The following is a 17,072-nucleotide window of genomic DNA, read 5'->3' as shown; positions in this document are numbered from 1 at the left end:
AATACAATTAAACAGTAATATTGTTAAATATTATTATTACTATTTATTACACCGCTACACAGAATACTCAATTGGTCAGTCGCCACACTCTGAGGCACGTTATTCCCCGATAACAACCGGTGAAAACTAATAACACAGACTCATCCGGGTAACTGCAGTCAGCGCTATTCATTTGCTAACAACATTTTTTCTTTGTGGAAGCTTTGTGTTTGGTTGGTTATTAAATATTAAAACTCAAATCAATATCCTGTGTACAATTATTTAATTATGTCATCCTGATATCGCGGACCCGCTCTCTTTTATACAAATGCAGCTGCTGCTATTTTGCGACGATTGTAATGGATTGTAAGATAACTAACAAACTGGTAAGATTTAAAAACAGCTTCATCTTAAATCAGTGTCTTTTATTGCCATAATTATTCATGTGGTGAAATGCCTCTTGCTACCAACTGCTTTCTTCAATTCAAAATTCAACTCAATATTTTGTGTCTAATTTTTTTGTTTTGTGGCAAGTAGCCGTGTAATAAGCTGGATAATGTACATCCAGCTGGTTGTTATTGCAAAATAAAGTTCTTCAGTCTTAAACAACAGCCCTCTGCTTCAACTCAGGCTTAATTCTGTGATAACAACCGGCTGGATGTACATTATCCCTTACTTAAAATACCTGTTTTCTATTTGATTACATTTTAAAATATAATTTATTCCGGTGATGCAAAGCTGAATTTTCAGCATCATTACTCCAATCTTTAGTGTCACATGATCCATCAGAAATCGATTGATTATGCTGATTTGCAACTGAAGAAACATTTCTGATTATTATCAGTGTTGAAAACAGTTAAGTGCTGCTTAATAATTTTGTGGGAAAATATTTCTTTCAGAACTCTTTGATGAATAGAAAGTTGAAAAGGGCAATTTATTTGAAATTAAAATTCTTTGTAACACTATAAAAGTCTTTACTGTCATTTTTTATCAATTTGATGAGCCCTAACCCTACAGATTATGTACTCATCCCCTTGTCATCAAAGATGTTCATGTCTTTCTTTCTTCAGTCGTAAAGAAATGATTTTTTTTGAGGAAAACATTTCAGGATTTCTCTCCATATAGTGGATATGTATGGTGCCCCCAAGTTTGAACTTCCAAAACGCAGTTTAAATTCAGCTTTAAAGGGCTGTAAACGATCCCAGCTGAGGAAGAAGGGTCGTATCTAGCGAAACGATCGTTATTTTCAAAACAAGTTTACAATTTATACACTTTTTAACCTCAAATTCTCGTCTCTGCAATGCACATGCGTAGTCTGTGTTAGAGGATGGATACCCGAGCCGAGCCCGACGGAACCCGACGGGCCGGGCCGGGTTCGGACAGATATTTAGAAAGGATGCTCGGGTTCGGGTCGGGCTCGGTCACATCAGCGCGATAGTGCGCCTGTGTTATAACGGCGCTTTTTGCCCAGTGTGCACTGATACTCTCATCTGTTGACATTTCCGAATGCTTTCCTACAGTTGCTTAATAAAAGCGGGCTTTCCACACAAAAAAAGTGCATGTGTCATTAGTATGAGAAAAAAAAGAGATTTTAACTGTGTCGGGCTGGGATCGGACTCGGACATAAATATCTTAATGCTTGTCGGGCTCGGGTCGGGTTCGGTTACTGCTCTGTCGGACGCGGGCCGGGCTCGGACAGAAAAATGCGGCCCGATCCGCACTCTAGTCTGTGTGACCAAGTCAATACAGTTAGGACATGTTGAAAAACGCCCATCTCGCTAAATTTCTACTTCAACTTCAAAATTGTCCTACAACGCTGTTTTACCTTTTTTTGTAAAGGCCGTTTGATCTTCGTTGTATGTTCACTTTCTAAACACTAGGTTGGTACTTCTGCAGCAATCTACGATGATTTTAAAGTTGGATGAAAAAAAGTATATAAATTGTCAATTTGTTTTGAAAATAACCGATCGTTTCGCTAGATTTGACCCTTCTTCCTCCGGCTGGGATCGTTTAGAGCTCTTTGAAGCTGCATTTAAACTGCGTTTTGGAAGTTCAAACGTGGGGACACCATACATATCCATTATATGGAGAGAAATCCTGAAATGTTTTCCTCAAAAAAAAATTTCTTTACGACTAAAGAAAGAAAGACATGAACATCTTGATGACAAGGGGGTGAGTACATTATCTGTACATTTTTGTTCTGAAAGTGAACTAATCCTTTAATAAAAGTAAATAAAAGAATATTGCTGACGCTAGATCTTTGAGGGCTAGTGTACATCATTGGAAAATAGTAAACCTTTGTTTCTTTTGTGAAGCACTCGTGAGATTCACAATCGCAGCTGTCACGGTTCAGGTTAGGGTTACCATCTAGCTATGGTCGTAATCCCTAGAAAAACAAAGTATCAATTCATTTACAATCACAGACAGCTCCATGTTCATGATGACTTACCCTGACGCAATGAGTGCCCGTGACTGTGCCATGGCGATTCTCTGCAGGGCGGGGCGACTGAGGCCAGCCAGACTGCTGCGAGGTGGCACCGGGGCAGCACAAGCTGCTGATGCCGTCGACACGGGACCCAGAACACGAGCAGAGGGCGTAGGGGCGCAGGTGGTGGCTGTAGATATAAGGGTGTTGGAGGGTGCAGGTGCTGTAGGGTTGGGCACGGAGGTCGTGTGGGGTGTGGTAGAAGGCGGCGGGGGTGGCGGTACAGCAGGTGGAGGAGGACGGTTGGAGGATATCGACAGGGCGGCAGTGGCTGAGCCCAGCAGGGAGAGAGAGTGTCCGAAGCCTCCGCTAGCACCCGAGGTGGAGTTCCTATGTGGCGAGAGGACTCGGGATAGGGATGGAGGGTGAGGCAGGGTAAGCGAGTACGAGTGTCCTCTTGATGGTGCTTTTGGGCTCGGTGGCTTGGGTATGGGCGGGGGTTTCCGCCCGAGAGTTTGTGCCATGCTAGGGGTCTTGACGCCTAAGACTAGCATACACTGCTGGCAGGAACATGGTTGACCCAGTGAAGTAATAGCAGAAGCTGGGAGAGCTCCGCTGGGATAGGCACTGCCATTCCCTCCGCTAACACCCGATACGCCCACCCCCAAGAGTCCACCACTTCCGGCGGATGACCACGCGTGTGGTTTAGGCAGCGGGCCGGAGACGAGCGGGTAGGCCAAGTCTGAGCGCCTCTGGATGCGCCGGCGCCGCTGCGTCTGTCCGTTGATCTGCGTCATACTCTGCAGGTCTATAAGGTAGCAGAAGCCCAGCGGCGTTAAGTCCAGCCAGGGCTGCTGCCGGTCCCGAGCCGCCTGGATGGCGATGCTGACCTCGGTGTCGTACGGCGTCCATGAGCCCGAGTCGTTCTCCCATTCCCACACCCAGCCCTGACCCGGAGCCGACCGCGGGTCATAAAAGCTTCGCCGCACGGGTCTTAGCGTACCTGTGAGGAACAGCAGAGATGTTAGCTTAACAACTTCTGGCGCTGTACAAAACTGTTTGACGAGTACAATTTCTATTTCTGTATTAAAGGAATAGTTAACTAAAAAATTCAAATTCTGTCGTTAATTTCACACTCATGTCGTTCCAAACCCGTAAGACTGTTCATCTTCGGAGCACAAATTAAAACATTTTTGATGGAATCCAAGAGCTTTCTGAGCCTCCATAGACAGCAAGGGTCTTTCCACATTTAAATGTCCAGAAAAGTAGTTACAGAACTTCATTAAAACAGTCCATTAGTGATTCAATTGTAATTTTATGAAGCTATGAGAATACTTTTTTGAATATTGTTTGAACTTTGTTCAACAACGTTCTCCTCTGTGTCACTTTGGAGAGTACCACCATGCATGCGCATGCTTTTCTCGCATGTAAACTATGCATGCTTCAAAAAAATTAAGATTGAACCACTGATGTCACATGAGCAATTTTGTTGATGTTCTTGGTACCTTTCTGGGTCTTGAACGTTGTATGACCTTTGCTGTCTATCGAGGGTCAGAAAGCTCTTGGATTCCATCAAAAATACCTTGATTTGTCTTCTAAAGATGAACGAAGCTCTTATGAGTTTGGAATGATATGAGGGTGAGTAATTAATGACAGAATTTTAATTTTTGGGTGAACTAACCCTTTAATATATGTCCTTAAAGGAGTAGTTCACTTTCAGAACAACAGTTTACAGGTAATTTATTTACCCCCCTTGTCATCCAAGATGTTCATGTCTTTCTTTTTTCAGTGGTAAAGAAATAGTTTTTTGATGAAAACATTTCAGGATTTCTCTCCATATAACGGACTTCTATGGTGCCCCCGAGTTTGAACTTCCAAAATGCAGTTTAAATGCAACTTCAAAGGGTTCTAAATGATCCCAGCCGAGGAAGAAGGGTTTTATCTAGTGAAACGATGGGTTATTTTCTAAAAACATTCACAATTTATGTACTTTTTAATCTCTACACAGAGTACACACAGAGTTAGACAAGATGAGCATTTGGGGTTAAAAAGTATATAAATTGTAATTTTTTTTTTTTTAAATAACCGATCGTTTCGCTAGATAAGACCCTTCTTTCCTCGGCTGTGATCATTTAGAGTCCTTTGAAGCTGCCTTTTGGAAGTTCAAACTCGGGGGCACCATAAAAGTCCATTATCTGGAGAGAAAACCTGAAATGTTTTCCTCAAAAAACATAATTTCCTTACGACTACTGAAAGAAAGACATGAACATCTTGGATGACAAGGGGAGAGTACATTATCTGTAAATTTTTGTTCTGAGAGTGAACTACTCCTTTAAAACAGGAATTTGAACAGGAAGTTAAAGGAATAGTTAAAATATAAAATATAAAACTTCTGTTCATCTTCGGAACACAATTGAAGATCTATTTTATTATGAGCTTATATTATAATTTAATGTTATATTTTAATTATGATCTCCATATACTGTATGTCCATTGAGCAGTGTTTATACACAATGATTTTCATGAAACCATTATTGGATATGTTTTACAATAAAATAATATTTCGGTCTTTCCACTTCTAAGTTTTACATTTAATAATGTTTTCAGTTGTAATTACTTGTGAATCTCACCAACTAAACTGTTTTCAGTGTAAATGAATAGCCTAAATCAAATCTGTTTATCATATAAAGGATTTTTGTCTTTTCAGAAGACTTGGATTAAACTGATGAACAATGCATGGACAAAAATGATGACAGAATATTAAAAATATCTTCATTTGTGTTTTGAAGATTTATCGGAATAAATATTATTGTATTGTGTACACGATGAGTAATCTTTATTAACTGATCCACCCTGGAGAGAAAGAATGCAAAATTTACATGCGCATATCTTAGTGCTCCACCAAAATTTTGGCAACCAAAAATATTCACCCAGATATCCAGCCAAAAAATAAATCGACAAATAAAAATTCTGGCAAAATACTTTTGGAGGCCTGAAATCATTGACCAAATCATCGACCAACACAGCTGTGTAGAATTAAAGCCTCTCAAAATATGCATTTCAACTGTGTCTTCTGCACACAATGTGAAAAAAAGTTACAAACTTGTAAACAAGTCAGCAGTGTGGACATCCTTTACAAAGACAACATGTTTTATGTTAAACTCAAACATCAAGAGGTGTCTTGCTGCAGAAGAACTTTACTAAAACTGGTTTAATTTATCATCTGAGCTCAATTACCAAATGACCTAAACTGAATTGCTAAAACTTTATTTTCAGTTAGTTTTGGGTTTTTAGCCAATTGAGTCGTTAACAATGCCAAATGCAAAGACACGCATATTAAAACGTCAAGGATGTCACAACAGTTGAGCGACAGCTGTGACATTACACCAAAAGCGCAAGATAACTTTTGTTATGTCTTTCCAAAGCAAAGCTCAGGAATACATTTCAGACATCATAAAAACAAATAACGCCTTGTTATGTCTGTTCCAGATTCTAAAATACAAGAGAACTGTGCTACAGTACAATTAGTCTCAAGAATTTGACAGTCCAACAACACAAAGGTTATCCATCCGACCCCCCCTTCATGACCTCGCTCTACTACCATTCATTTTTCCATCTCCTCCTCCCTCGTGTTTTTGGAGCGATGGGCCGCTACCCTTCGCCGACCCTATTCTCTCCATTCCTCCATCTTCCCATGAAGTCTAGTCAGTCTCGCACAATGGCCTTTGTCAGCATGGGTGATGGAGACTCCCAAAATTCTGACAGCCAACAATCCACCCCTTTGTTTCGACTTAACGTTGCCCCTCGTTATAGGTTTAAATCATTCCTTCCTTCTCGCCAGCAAAGCGCTCATGTGCATTGACAAAAATCATTGAGAGTTCATGGTGGAGCTACTTGAACTCTACACTGCATGACACAAACAAGTGTGAATTACAAACATGACGCTTAAAAACTGATAACGGTGATCTGACTTGAGAACAATTAAGAGGCTGTTGCTGAAATGAAGGTTTTGAGGCCCAGCCCAATCATTTTCATAGCACACAGTGCTTCCAAAACATCTGCAGACGTTTGCCTTCAAGCCATTACAATACAGAGCTGAGATTATTAGCGCATTTGATTGATCTCAGAGTTAAGGCACCATATTAATAAAACACAATGGATATGCTAGAAAAAAAAAAGATGCATGATAAAACCAGGTACGATATCGTTCTCTCTCACCGGTATCTTGCCGAAACTGGTGCATAGACTGCAGGTCAATGATGTACGGCGATAGACGCGAGTCGACCTGGCCCAGCACCACGCTCCCGGCGCCGCGAGGGTCGCTGCGGATCACCGCCTCGATGTGATGGGACACCGCTGGGCTGTAGGGTCGCCAGCGCCCGTGCTCGTTCAGCCATTCCCAGACGACCACGGCCGAGGCTAACAACATCTCATACCTACACGAAGAAAAATCAAATCACGTCCACAATAATGTCATCTGATATTGTCTTGATTCAGTTCATTATTTTGCAGCGACTAATTCCCGTGCACGGCACAGGTGCGTTTATAAGCAAGCGATGCATTTGACCACAAAGGGAATGTTATGCAGCACGCTGTGGCAAGCCATTTTTACATTTATTCCTTCAAGTCAACTAGTATCTATTTTATCTTTCTGGTGATGTTTTTCCATTACTAAATTAAAAATGACTAGTACATCTGTCATTTTCAGTAATAACATGCATACTACGAATTCCTTTCCTTGTTGTTAGTATCATTACCAATACCTAGTAGTATAATTGCCTATTGCAGCTTTACTAGTATGTATTATTTAGACACATATTAGTACATGTGTCATTTTCAGTAATAACATGCATACTACGAATTCCTTTCCTTCTTGTTAGTATCATTCCTAATACCTAATAGTATAATTGCATATTGCAGCTTTACTAGTATGTATTATTTACACACTGGTACCTATTTGTGACCCTTGACCACAAAACCAGTCATACGGGTCATCTGACAGCTGAATAAATAAGCTTTCAATTGATGTATAGTTTGTTAAGATAGGTCAATATTTGTCCAAGATACAACTATTTGAAAATCTGGAATCTGGGGGTGCCAAAACAAACTAAATACTGAAAAATTGCCTTTAAAGTTGTGCAAATGAAGCTCTTAGCAATGCATAATACTAATCAAAAAATAAGTTTTGATATATTTTTGGTAAGAAATATGCAAAATATCTTAATCGAACGTCATCTTTACTTAATATCATAATGATGTTGGCATAAAAGAAAAATCAATTATTTTGGCCCATACAATGTATTTTTGGCTATTGCTACAAATATACCTGTGCTACTTAAACACTAGTATCTATTTCAGATGTTAGTGCAAATATATTTGCAACTTGCAAGTTACTTTTTTGCTTTTTACTTTGTATGACTACCATTTAATCTTACTAGTAAGCTTAAATGTTAAAAGTAACAATTGGAATACACACTAATGGGGTGTCTAATAAGTAGGTGTTTGTGTCTATATAACTGGTAAAAATAGTGTAACAGGTCCTAGCAACAACTGGAATAGGAACCAAATAGGGAATAGTAAATAATCAGTATCTAATCCACAGATACCTGTAGAATTCAATAGCAAAATATGTAATTTGTTACACGTTTTTTCGTGAATTTTCGCTTTTGGCATATTGACCATTCAAATTAAGTACTAATAATACTGAAAAAGAAACAGTTACATTGAAGTAGCAAATTATTAAAAATGAAAAATAAGTATTAATAGCATAAAATAGACAGAGACGATAAATGTTAACACAGCTTGCCACAGAGTGTTGTTACATGCAAGACATTTTAGTAACGCATTTTCTTCCGTTGCATCCTTAAAAATCATCATGATTTGATGCAAAAATCGACAAGGAGGATCTTTAAATCTGTTCGCCATCGTTAATATCACCTCATTAAATATATAAAATGGTAGCGGCTCATTTTGTGATGGTGGCTCAGTGACTTGTTTTATCTGTCAATTATAGCATGTTCACATCCCATATTTTCTAACTGAACGTGCAAGATGCAAGCACACTGCAAAGCAAAAGGCCCGTTTTCTCCCAAATGCGACGAATTAAGACATGCAAGCACTCACCAATAATCGTTCGTTCGTGTTTACTCGTTTGCATTCAAATCGTTGAAGAAGGAGGTAATTCCTTGGGCGAATCCATCTTAACTTGAGCAAAAAGTATCCGTGCGATATAACAATAGTCCCAGATTTTTTTCTCTCAGAGGAAAATGCTAATCGAATTATTGCATTATTTTGCTTTAAAATGCACAGTCGACACAAGGCGCAGGTAAAGAGGTCTTAAAAGACATGGCTCGTTGTACCTACTGCCATGTAAAGACATTTAAATCTTATTCTTATTCCAGTAAGGAATGTGCAGGATTCTTCGATTGTTTGCGTGCGTCTGCCTGTGGTCACGCCCACTGAGGCTAAACTGACCAATGGTGTGGCGATTTTGACGCCCACTGGCGTTTAAACCACCAATGGTCGACGCAGGAGTGCAACTTCCGACTCCAGTATCTCCTCCCCAAATCTTCACAAACGTACGTGCATTTAATGCTTTTCTATAGATATAAAATCTGCAAATTCAGCGATTGTCATCGCATAATATGAGATTAAAGTGATTTTTGTGTACGCGTTTGGCGTTTTTAGGAGTCTTCATGATAGAAAAGGTAAGTGGAGATGCCGGGGATTGAACCCGGGACCTCATACATGCGAAGCATGCGCTCTACCACTGAGCTACATCCCCCTCTGCACAAGCCATGCTGAAATCGCGACTATAGTTATAAAACCTTAAACAACTTACTAATATTTATTATATACACGAAGTTCTGTATTTTTTAATGTTTTTGTTCCAACTCGGTTTACCGAAAAAATGTTGAGCAGCTGGTTCAGGTGTGTCTGATTAGACCTGAAAGTAAACTTTGCAGGAAGAATTTCCTGAGGCAAGATTAAGCTCGTTTGATGTGATCTATTGGATTGAATTCATTATATTAATTTATTTACTAAAGCAATATTCCCAGGACTGTACTTCTCTAATTTACGTAGCCCCTAAAAGGTCATGGTGGTGGAAAAAAAAAATCGGGGTAGGAGAAAAAATATTTTTGTACTTTCGCAGTTTTTTTTAAGACTTTAAAACTCTTACATTGGCTTATTTTACACAGTTAGCAAAAATGCATTCTTTATCATCACCCTAAACCATGACCCCTTGTTCAAAATGACCAACTATGATAAGAGATGTGGTTCATGGTTGGCAGCCTCAAAATGGTTGGTGGTTCGATACGTCACAATTTTCTTTACAAAATAGGCTACAAAATACAGTGCCTTGCGAAAGTATTCATAGCCCTGCATTTTTGCACATTTTGTTATGTTGCTGCCTTATGTTAAACTGCCTAAAGATACTATTATGACAAAGCAAAAACAGAATTTGTCACAACTTCATAAATTTATTAAAAACAAAAACAAACTAAAACAAGTACATTGCGTATTCATACCTTTAACTCAGTACTTAGCTGAAGCACCTTTACAGCCTCAAGTCTTTTTGGGTATGATGTGACAAGCTTTGTACATCAGCATGGCAATTATCTGCCATTTTTCTCCTCACCTCCTCACCTCTCAAGCTCTGTCAGGTTGTATGGAGCAGATGCACATTTTCAGGTTTCTCCAGCAATGTTTGATTGGGTTTAAGCCCAGGCTCTGGCTGGGCCACTCAAGGACATTCGCAGAGTTGTCTATAAGCCACTCTTGCTGTGTGCTCAAGGGTCACTGTCCTGTTGGAACATTAACCTTCTGCCCAGTCTGAAGTTCTGAATGCTCTGGACTGGGTTTTTTATATTAAGGCTATCTCTATATTTTGCTGTGTTGAGCTTTCCTTTTACTTGGATGAGTTCCTCAGTCCCTGCTGCTCAAAAACAGCCCCACAGTATGAGGCTGCTACCACCACACTTTACTTTTATGATGGTACTCTGCTGGTGATGAGCAGTGCCTGGTTTCCTCCAAACAGGATGCTTAGAATTGAGGTTCATCAGACCAGAGAATCTTGTTTCACACAGTCTAAGAGTCCTTCAGGTGCTTTTTTCCAAATTCCAAAGGGGTTTTCATGTGTCTTTACTGAGGAGAGGATTGAGTCTTGCCACACTAACATAAAGCCCAAATCGGTGGAGTGTTACAGTACAGTGATGTTTGTCCTTCTGTACCTTCTCCACATATGATCATGGAGCTCAACTAGAGTGACCATCAGGTTCTTGATCACCAGTCTAACCAAAGCCCTTCTCTGTCACTTGCTTAGTTTGGCCAAGAGGGCAGCTCTAGGAAGAGTCCTGGTTGTTTTAGAATATTTTCTGAACTCTTCCCCAGATGTGTGGCTTGATGCAATTTTTACCTCAGGGCCTGGTTTTTGCTCTGATATGCAATTTCAGCTGTTAGACCTTTTATTAAGATGTGTGTGCCTTTACAAACAATATGAATGCTCCTGAGCTAAATTTCAACTGTCCCAGATAAGGGTATGAACACTTATGCAATGGAATCATTGAGTGTAAATTAATGTGGATTTAAAAAAAAAGCAGTTTAACATAAGGCAGCAACATAAAACGTGAAAAAAATGCAGGGATATGAATACTTTCGCAAGGCAGTGTATTATTTCTCATGAATTGATATGCTCTACGAACGTTCTTGATGGGTTTTGTGAGATTCACACAGATCAGTCATTACATTTAGGTTATATTAAAACAGTAAACAATAACTTTATTGACATGAAAACATTTTTAAATGTATCTTACAAAAAAGTTAACAAGTTTCACAATATATTTTCAAACAGTCAGCATTTGCAGAAAAAAAAAACAACAGGAAGTGGATAAAAATAACAACTTACAGAAAAAGGTGTGGAACCGTTTTACTGTCTTTTAAAATTAACCCTATAAAGCCTGCTGGTTTTATATTCGATGCACAAATTTCAAAATTAAGCTGATATATATGCCTTCGGTCATCTAATTGAGCAAATAAAAGTCCTTTATTTTAAATACATCCTTTTCAGGTTAATACACGTGTCTTTTTACTGTGAAATCTTTACTGAAGTAAACATAAAAAACAGGGGCGCCGCTCGCAATTTTGGGCCCTATGACAAAATATGAGGTTGGGCCCCCCTAAAGGGTGTGGGCCCTTAGAATTGTCCTAACTTTCGCCCCCTTAGCGGTGCCCCTGCATAAGAATACTAATATTTTAAGATAAACACTTACTTGACTAAATTAACTTTGGTTTGCTTGATTATCCATACATATTATTATTTTTTTTTTTAGAAAAATCATGTTGTGAATATCAAATATGAAACAACCTTTCAAGGAATACGCATTATATTGCATTACATTATACATTTTGTCTCCCAAAATACAAAACGATCATATAACTAAGCATTTAAATACATTTGCTATGACATGTTATTAAAAGATTTCGAGTAACAACTAACATTTATAAACATTTTATCTAAGTAGTCATATATATTGTTATAAAAATGCATTGATTTACATTACAAGCTAAACTTTTCCATATAAATATCAGCCATAAATGTCTGATGTATCAAATATAATACTCAACCAAAACACATATTGAAACCTATTTAAATTTAGTTTTGTCTTGGTTTATCTAAAGGTTCAATAAAAAAAAAAATAAAAATAAATAAAAAAAAACATTTTCCTCACTATTATTTCATAGCTCAGGCTTTACAGGGTTAAACTGACTCACAGTTATAAAACATCTTTTGTGCCGCCCACTGTGCCAAGCCACCTTATTTCCCGTGTATTCAATTCAAAGGCAACGTCTCTGTGCTTTTCATAAAGCAGTCAAGTCATTTTCATCTTTGTTCTCCCCAGACCAAATTGCACTACCTGTGAACGGCTTCAGGTCTACAAGCAACTCCACTTTCCCCTCATTCTTCGCTTCTTCACTTTTCTCCTCCTCTCCCACTGATGCTGCCGCCGCCTCCTCCTTTTCCTCCTTTTGTTTCTTCTTCTCTTCCTCAGGTTTCTCCTTGTCTTCATTCTTCATCTGCTTCTTTGCTCTCTCCCTCAGATCGACGCTGGAATAGTCATCTGAAGAATCGTCCCTGTCGTCGTCATTTTCCTGTTGTTCTCCCTCCTCTGTGTAACTGTCATTCTGTTTGTCTTGACCTTCACCCTCCTCGGCCTCCTCCTCATTACCTCCTATGTTCTCCTCATCATCACGCCGTTGAGGCCAAATTTGGACGCCAAGTCTGTTTTCCACGACCCCCACTCCGTCTCTCAATCGATCCCGTAGGCCGCCAGGGGCGAAGACCATGCGCTGGACGGTGTACTGTCCGTTTGTGTCCGCATTAAGTTTTTTATAAAAGTACACCAGAGCCAGAACAAGTATGACCCATATGAAGAGGAGGGCAATGACAGTTGCGGTACTGTCTGTACTATTAGCTGACGCCATGACTAAAGAGAGTACAAAGAGAAGCACAGGGGACTTATTAATGCAGTAATTGAATTACATGACACATTTATCAATTCCAATAAATTATACATTAAAAAATCTAAATAATACATTTATTCAAATTATACTTAAGGCATGGCACTGCAGGTGAATAGGGTAAAAAAAATTTAACTAATAGTTATCACCTTACTTAGTCAGTTGATTGATTACATTGATAATATCACAAGTTTTCTAAAATGTAAGGTTTAAGTATGCAAATGAGGCATAATGTGCTAATTTGCATACATTTCTAGTACAAAAATGTTGGGTATCTCATTCTGTCACAACGTAATTCAGAAAAAACCTAGAGCAGAAAGGAAACTGTTTTTTGTACCATTTTTGGGGGAATAAAATGTATAAAATCAAGCAAAGCATATATGTACAAATCCCTCTGTAAAAACCTTCAGGATATAGACAGGAATAAAAATGTAAAGTTTGGTGTGTGTGTAAGTTCTGCTGAAGTGAAGATTTATGGCTAAGTGTAGAAGAAAAAACTAAATTTGAGAAAACAGCCTTTAAAAATATGCATTGTAATTGAAACCTATTGACGCAAATAGATAAAGTGCTATAAAAGAAACACTTAAAGGAGTAGTTCACTTTCAGAACAAAAATTTACAGATAATGTACTCACCTCTTTGTCATCCAAGATGTTCATGTCTTTCTTTCTTCAGTCGTAAGGAAATATTTTTTTGAGGAAAACATTTCGGGATTTCTCTCCAGATAATGGACTTCTATGGTGCCCCTGAGTTTGAACTTCCAAAATGCAGCTTCAAAAGGCTCTAAACGATCACGGCAGAAGAAAGAAGGGTCTTATCTAGCAAAACGATTGTGATTTTCTAAAAAAAAAAATACAATTTATATACTTTTTAACCTCAAATGCTCGTCTTGTCTAGCTCGGCAAGACGAGCGTTTGAGATTAAGAAGTATAGAAGTTGTAAATGTTTTTAGAAAATAACCCATTGTTTCGCTAGATAGGACCCTTCTTTCTCGACTGGGATCATTTAGAGCCCTTTGAAGCTGCATTTAAACTGCATTTCGGAAGTTCAAACTCGGGGGCACCATAGAAGTCCATTATCTGGAGAGAAATCCTGAAATGTTTTCCTCAAAAAACACCATTTCTTTTCGACTGAAGAAAGAAAGACATGAACATCTTGGATGGCAAGGGGGTGAGTACATTTTCTGTAATTTTTTGTTCTGAAAGTGAACTAATCCTTTAACAGTGTTTTTTGGATGTTTTCTTTCCACTAGTCTGAAAAAACACTTTATGAAAAACTGAAAAGCCCAAAATCTCAAACTTGATAGGAAAAAAACAGTGTCAAATTTGATCACAATATACAATTAAAAACTACATTTCTGTTTTTTTAAGTTGTAAATTGCTGTATTCAGTGTCTCTACGTCAAATTTTCACATTTAAGAGGTTTCTTGCATTTCTTTGTAATTCTTTGTGAAATTTACTAGCAATTTTTAAATGAAAAATTTTCAGTGTTCAACAAAACAGCAACACACAATGTCTCCATCCGTGTTATTCTTGTATCAAGATACTGTTTGTTTTTAAATATTTTTAATTAACTTTATATTTTTGTATTTGTGACCCCAGACCACAAAACCAGTCTTAAGCAGCATGGGTATATTTGTAGCAATATGGGTCAAAATTATATTATATTTTCATTTATGCCAAAAAATCATTAGGATGTTAAGTAAAGATCATGTTCCATGAAGATATTTTGTAAATTTTCCTACTGTAAATATGTCAAAACTTCACTTTTGATTAGTAATATGCATTGCTAAAAATTCATGTGGACAACTTTAGGCAATTTTCTCAATATTTAGTTTTTTTTCCACCCTCAGTCCTAACCTAACAAACCATACATCAATGGAAAGCTTATTTATTCAGCTTGCAGGTGATGTACAAATCTCAATTTCAAAAAATTGACCCTTATGACTGGTTTTGTGGTCTAGGGTCACATTTTTCATTTTAATTTGTGCTGTTTTAGTAATTTTGTTGTGGGATATTGTCCTGTTTTGGTAACACTTTACAATAAGGTTCATTAGTTAACACTTCTACAGCATTTGTTAATGTTAATTTCAGCATTTATTAATGCATTATTATTAGTTAATAGATGGTCAGCTAATTAATACAGTAACTAATGTTAACAAATGACGCATTGTAAGTCTTTAAACAAGTAATATGTCTACATAGTTTTAATTCATTTTTTTGTATTTCAGTACAATGAGAAATGTTGCTCTGGCAACTTGTTGATCTAAAATAAGTCATTTTTTAAATATATATTTTTTAGATTAACTTTTTTTTATTAACAAATACTATAATAACCATGGTGTTTAAGCTTTAGCTGCAGTCAAAAGTACAAAACTGTCACCAAAGCGCTACCCATTTAAAAGATACTAATATGTATACTTTAGCTAATACGTACATTTTAAGTACTAAGTACCATTTAGAGGTAAATAAAGTACATAGATGTACCTTTTAGCTATTGCAACTTTGGCTACCGCCCCTGACAGCTTTGTACCTTTTTTCTGAGAGTGTGGGTATTCAGCAACATGCAACATGTTTCATAGACTTCAATAAACTGTGGCTTCTTTACCCACACAAGCAGCAGTTCGCGCCATATAGCGTTTGATGGTAAAACCTCTGAAGTGCAGTAGAACGGAAGTAAGCACGCTTGCATTGCTTTTGAAAAAATTGGCAGGAAATCACTTTGGCTTTCACATCATTGCTGTGCAAACGAAAATCTTAACGCACTCCTCGGTGACACCTTTATACACCCTAACACTGCCTATTAATGTCTAAATAAATGAGTTTCAAACCACTTAACAGCACTTAACAGCAATTCACAAGTTTTGCTAATGCAGCTGTGCATGCGCTCAAAAGCGGCCCCAATGGATCACAGCAATTTTCGTGCACGGGCAAATGTGTCTGAATGCCAAAGTCATGTACCAGATTGGATCAAATGACAAATACTCAAAGTAAAAATTAAGTAATTAATGTCGTGTTTGAAACTACCTCCATTGCATGTTTCCTCAAAACCAAGCATATGTTTCTAAAATACTGCTTTTTCACAAGGTCTAGATAAAGTTTAAAAATACATTTTATGGATGTAAAGTGCTGCACATAAATCACACAAAGTACATCAATAGAAATCATAACTATAAAACACATTAAAAATCTAGTATGATAACTCACCTTTATTCAACTGTCAATAAACCCATAGCCAACGAGAGCATAAAATAGAAAATTCAAATCTGTCATGATCATATAGGCAGGAAAGAAGGGGCGGGAAGAGTCAGAAAGAGAGAGAGAGAGAAGCCACATGCGACTAAAAGGGTGTGGGTGGCGTTTATACAGTCAAATTGTGATGAAAACTCTGATTTTTCTAATGTAAAATATTAAATTCTAAAACTGTTATTTGATTAATGCACTTATTTTCAGGTTATTCACATTTATAGCAGTTAATATGTTATGAAATGTGCATATGATTTCATAAATAATGAATTTGGCTTGAATGATCGTCTGATCTAGAAACTTGTACTAATATGCACATTCTATAGTTGAACACGAATATTTAAAAAGAAAGTATTAGCAAAAGTATCTTATATATGGAGTCCGCACAGGAAGAGTTGAGTGGAACAGTTTCCTTCGACTAGAGATTGTGAGATGAAGCACAAGTTTCTCTCAGACCACATCCTGTTGTAAATGTCGAGTTTAAAGATGCTATGAACCATGAAAACAAGAATGCCTCACTGCCTGTGCAGTGCAGAGAAGCAGCGCATAATGAAGCAAAAGCCCCGATATAGACGATATCGGTGTTTGTTACACACCACAAAAGCATCATATCTTGACATAATCTTTGATAATTTGGTATTTTTTTAAAATACCATTCTCGCCTTAAGTTACAGTTATACTGTATGTGAGATGCAGGCAAAATTTAGTTCAAGGAAATATATTTTTCTCAATCATAGCCGGTGAGGCATTCCTTAAATTAGTTACTGCATGTCATTTTGGTTTTAGAAATTTAGATCAGTCTTGATTACGCTTAACTACTTCTTAGTTTCTAAATGTGACGATGGGCCACAAAACCAGTCATAAGGGTTGAGATCATGCAATCATTTGAAAGCTGAATAAATAAGC

General features: G+C 37.7%; 2 protein-coding genes and 1 non-coding gene across 4 annotated transcripts in view; all 3 read right to left on the bottom strand.

Moving 5' to 3' along the window:
- Nucleotides 1–8,832, bottom strand: part of dtx4a (deltex 4, E3 ubiquitin ligase a) — a 37,403-nt gene extending 28,571 nt beyond the window's left edge. The window contains exons 1-3 of one of the 2 annotated variants that reach the window (XM_073836368.1): nucleotides 8,528–8,832; nucleotides 6,623–6,840; nucleotides 2,429–3,407 (exon numbers count right to left, since the gene is read on the bottom strand). In XM_073836368.1, the coding sequence (XP_073692469.1) occupies nucleotides 2,429–3,407; nucleotides 6,623–6,833 (1,190 nt within the window). In that variant the 5' untranslated portion in view covers nucleotides 6,834–6,840; nucleotides 8,528–8,832. Of the gene's footprint in view, nucleotides 1–2,428; nucleotides 3,408–6,622; nucleotides 6,946–8,527 lie in introns of those variants that run through there. The other variant, XM_073836369.1, reaches the window with a different exon arrangement.
- A 284-nt stretch (nucleotides 8,833–9,116) lies between these two features.
- On the bottom strand, nucleotides 9,117–9,188 carry trnaa-cgc (transfer RNA alanine (anticodon CGC)). The gene has a single exon. It is a non-coding gene; the product is annotated as a tRNA-Ala (tRNA).
- A 1,968-nt stretch (nucleotides 9,189–11,156) lies between these two features.
- On the bottom strand, nucleotides 11,157–16,574 carry LOC141332200 (uncharacterized). The gene is made up of 2 exons (XM_073837314.1): nucleotides 16,128–16,574; nucleotides 11,157–12,888 (listed from the first exon to the last, which is right to left on the bottom strand). Exon 2 carries the CDS (start codon nucleotides 12,884–12,886, stop codon nucleotides 12,263–12,265), a length of 624 nt encoding a protein of 207 aa, XP_073693415.1. The 5' UTR covers nucleotides 12,887–12,888; nucleotides 16,128–16,574; the 3' UTR covers nucleotides 11,157–12,262.
- Between the last annotated feature and the right edge of the window lie 498 nt (nucleotides 16,575–17,072).

This window comes from Garra rufa, chromosome 3 (assembly GCF_049309525.1).
Source record: "Garra rufa chromosome 3, GarRuf1.0, whole genome shotgun sequence".
Lineage (NCBI taxonomy): Eukaryota > Metazoa > Chordata > Actinopteri > Cypriniformes > Cyprinidae > Garra > Garra rufa.
This window is presented reverse-complemented; position numbering and strand designations above follow the sequence as displayed.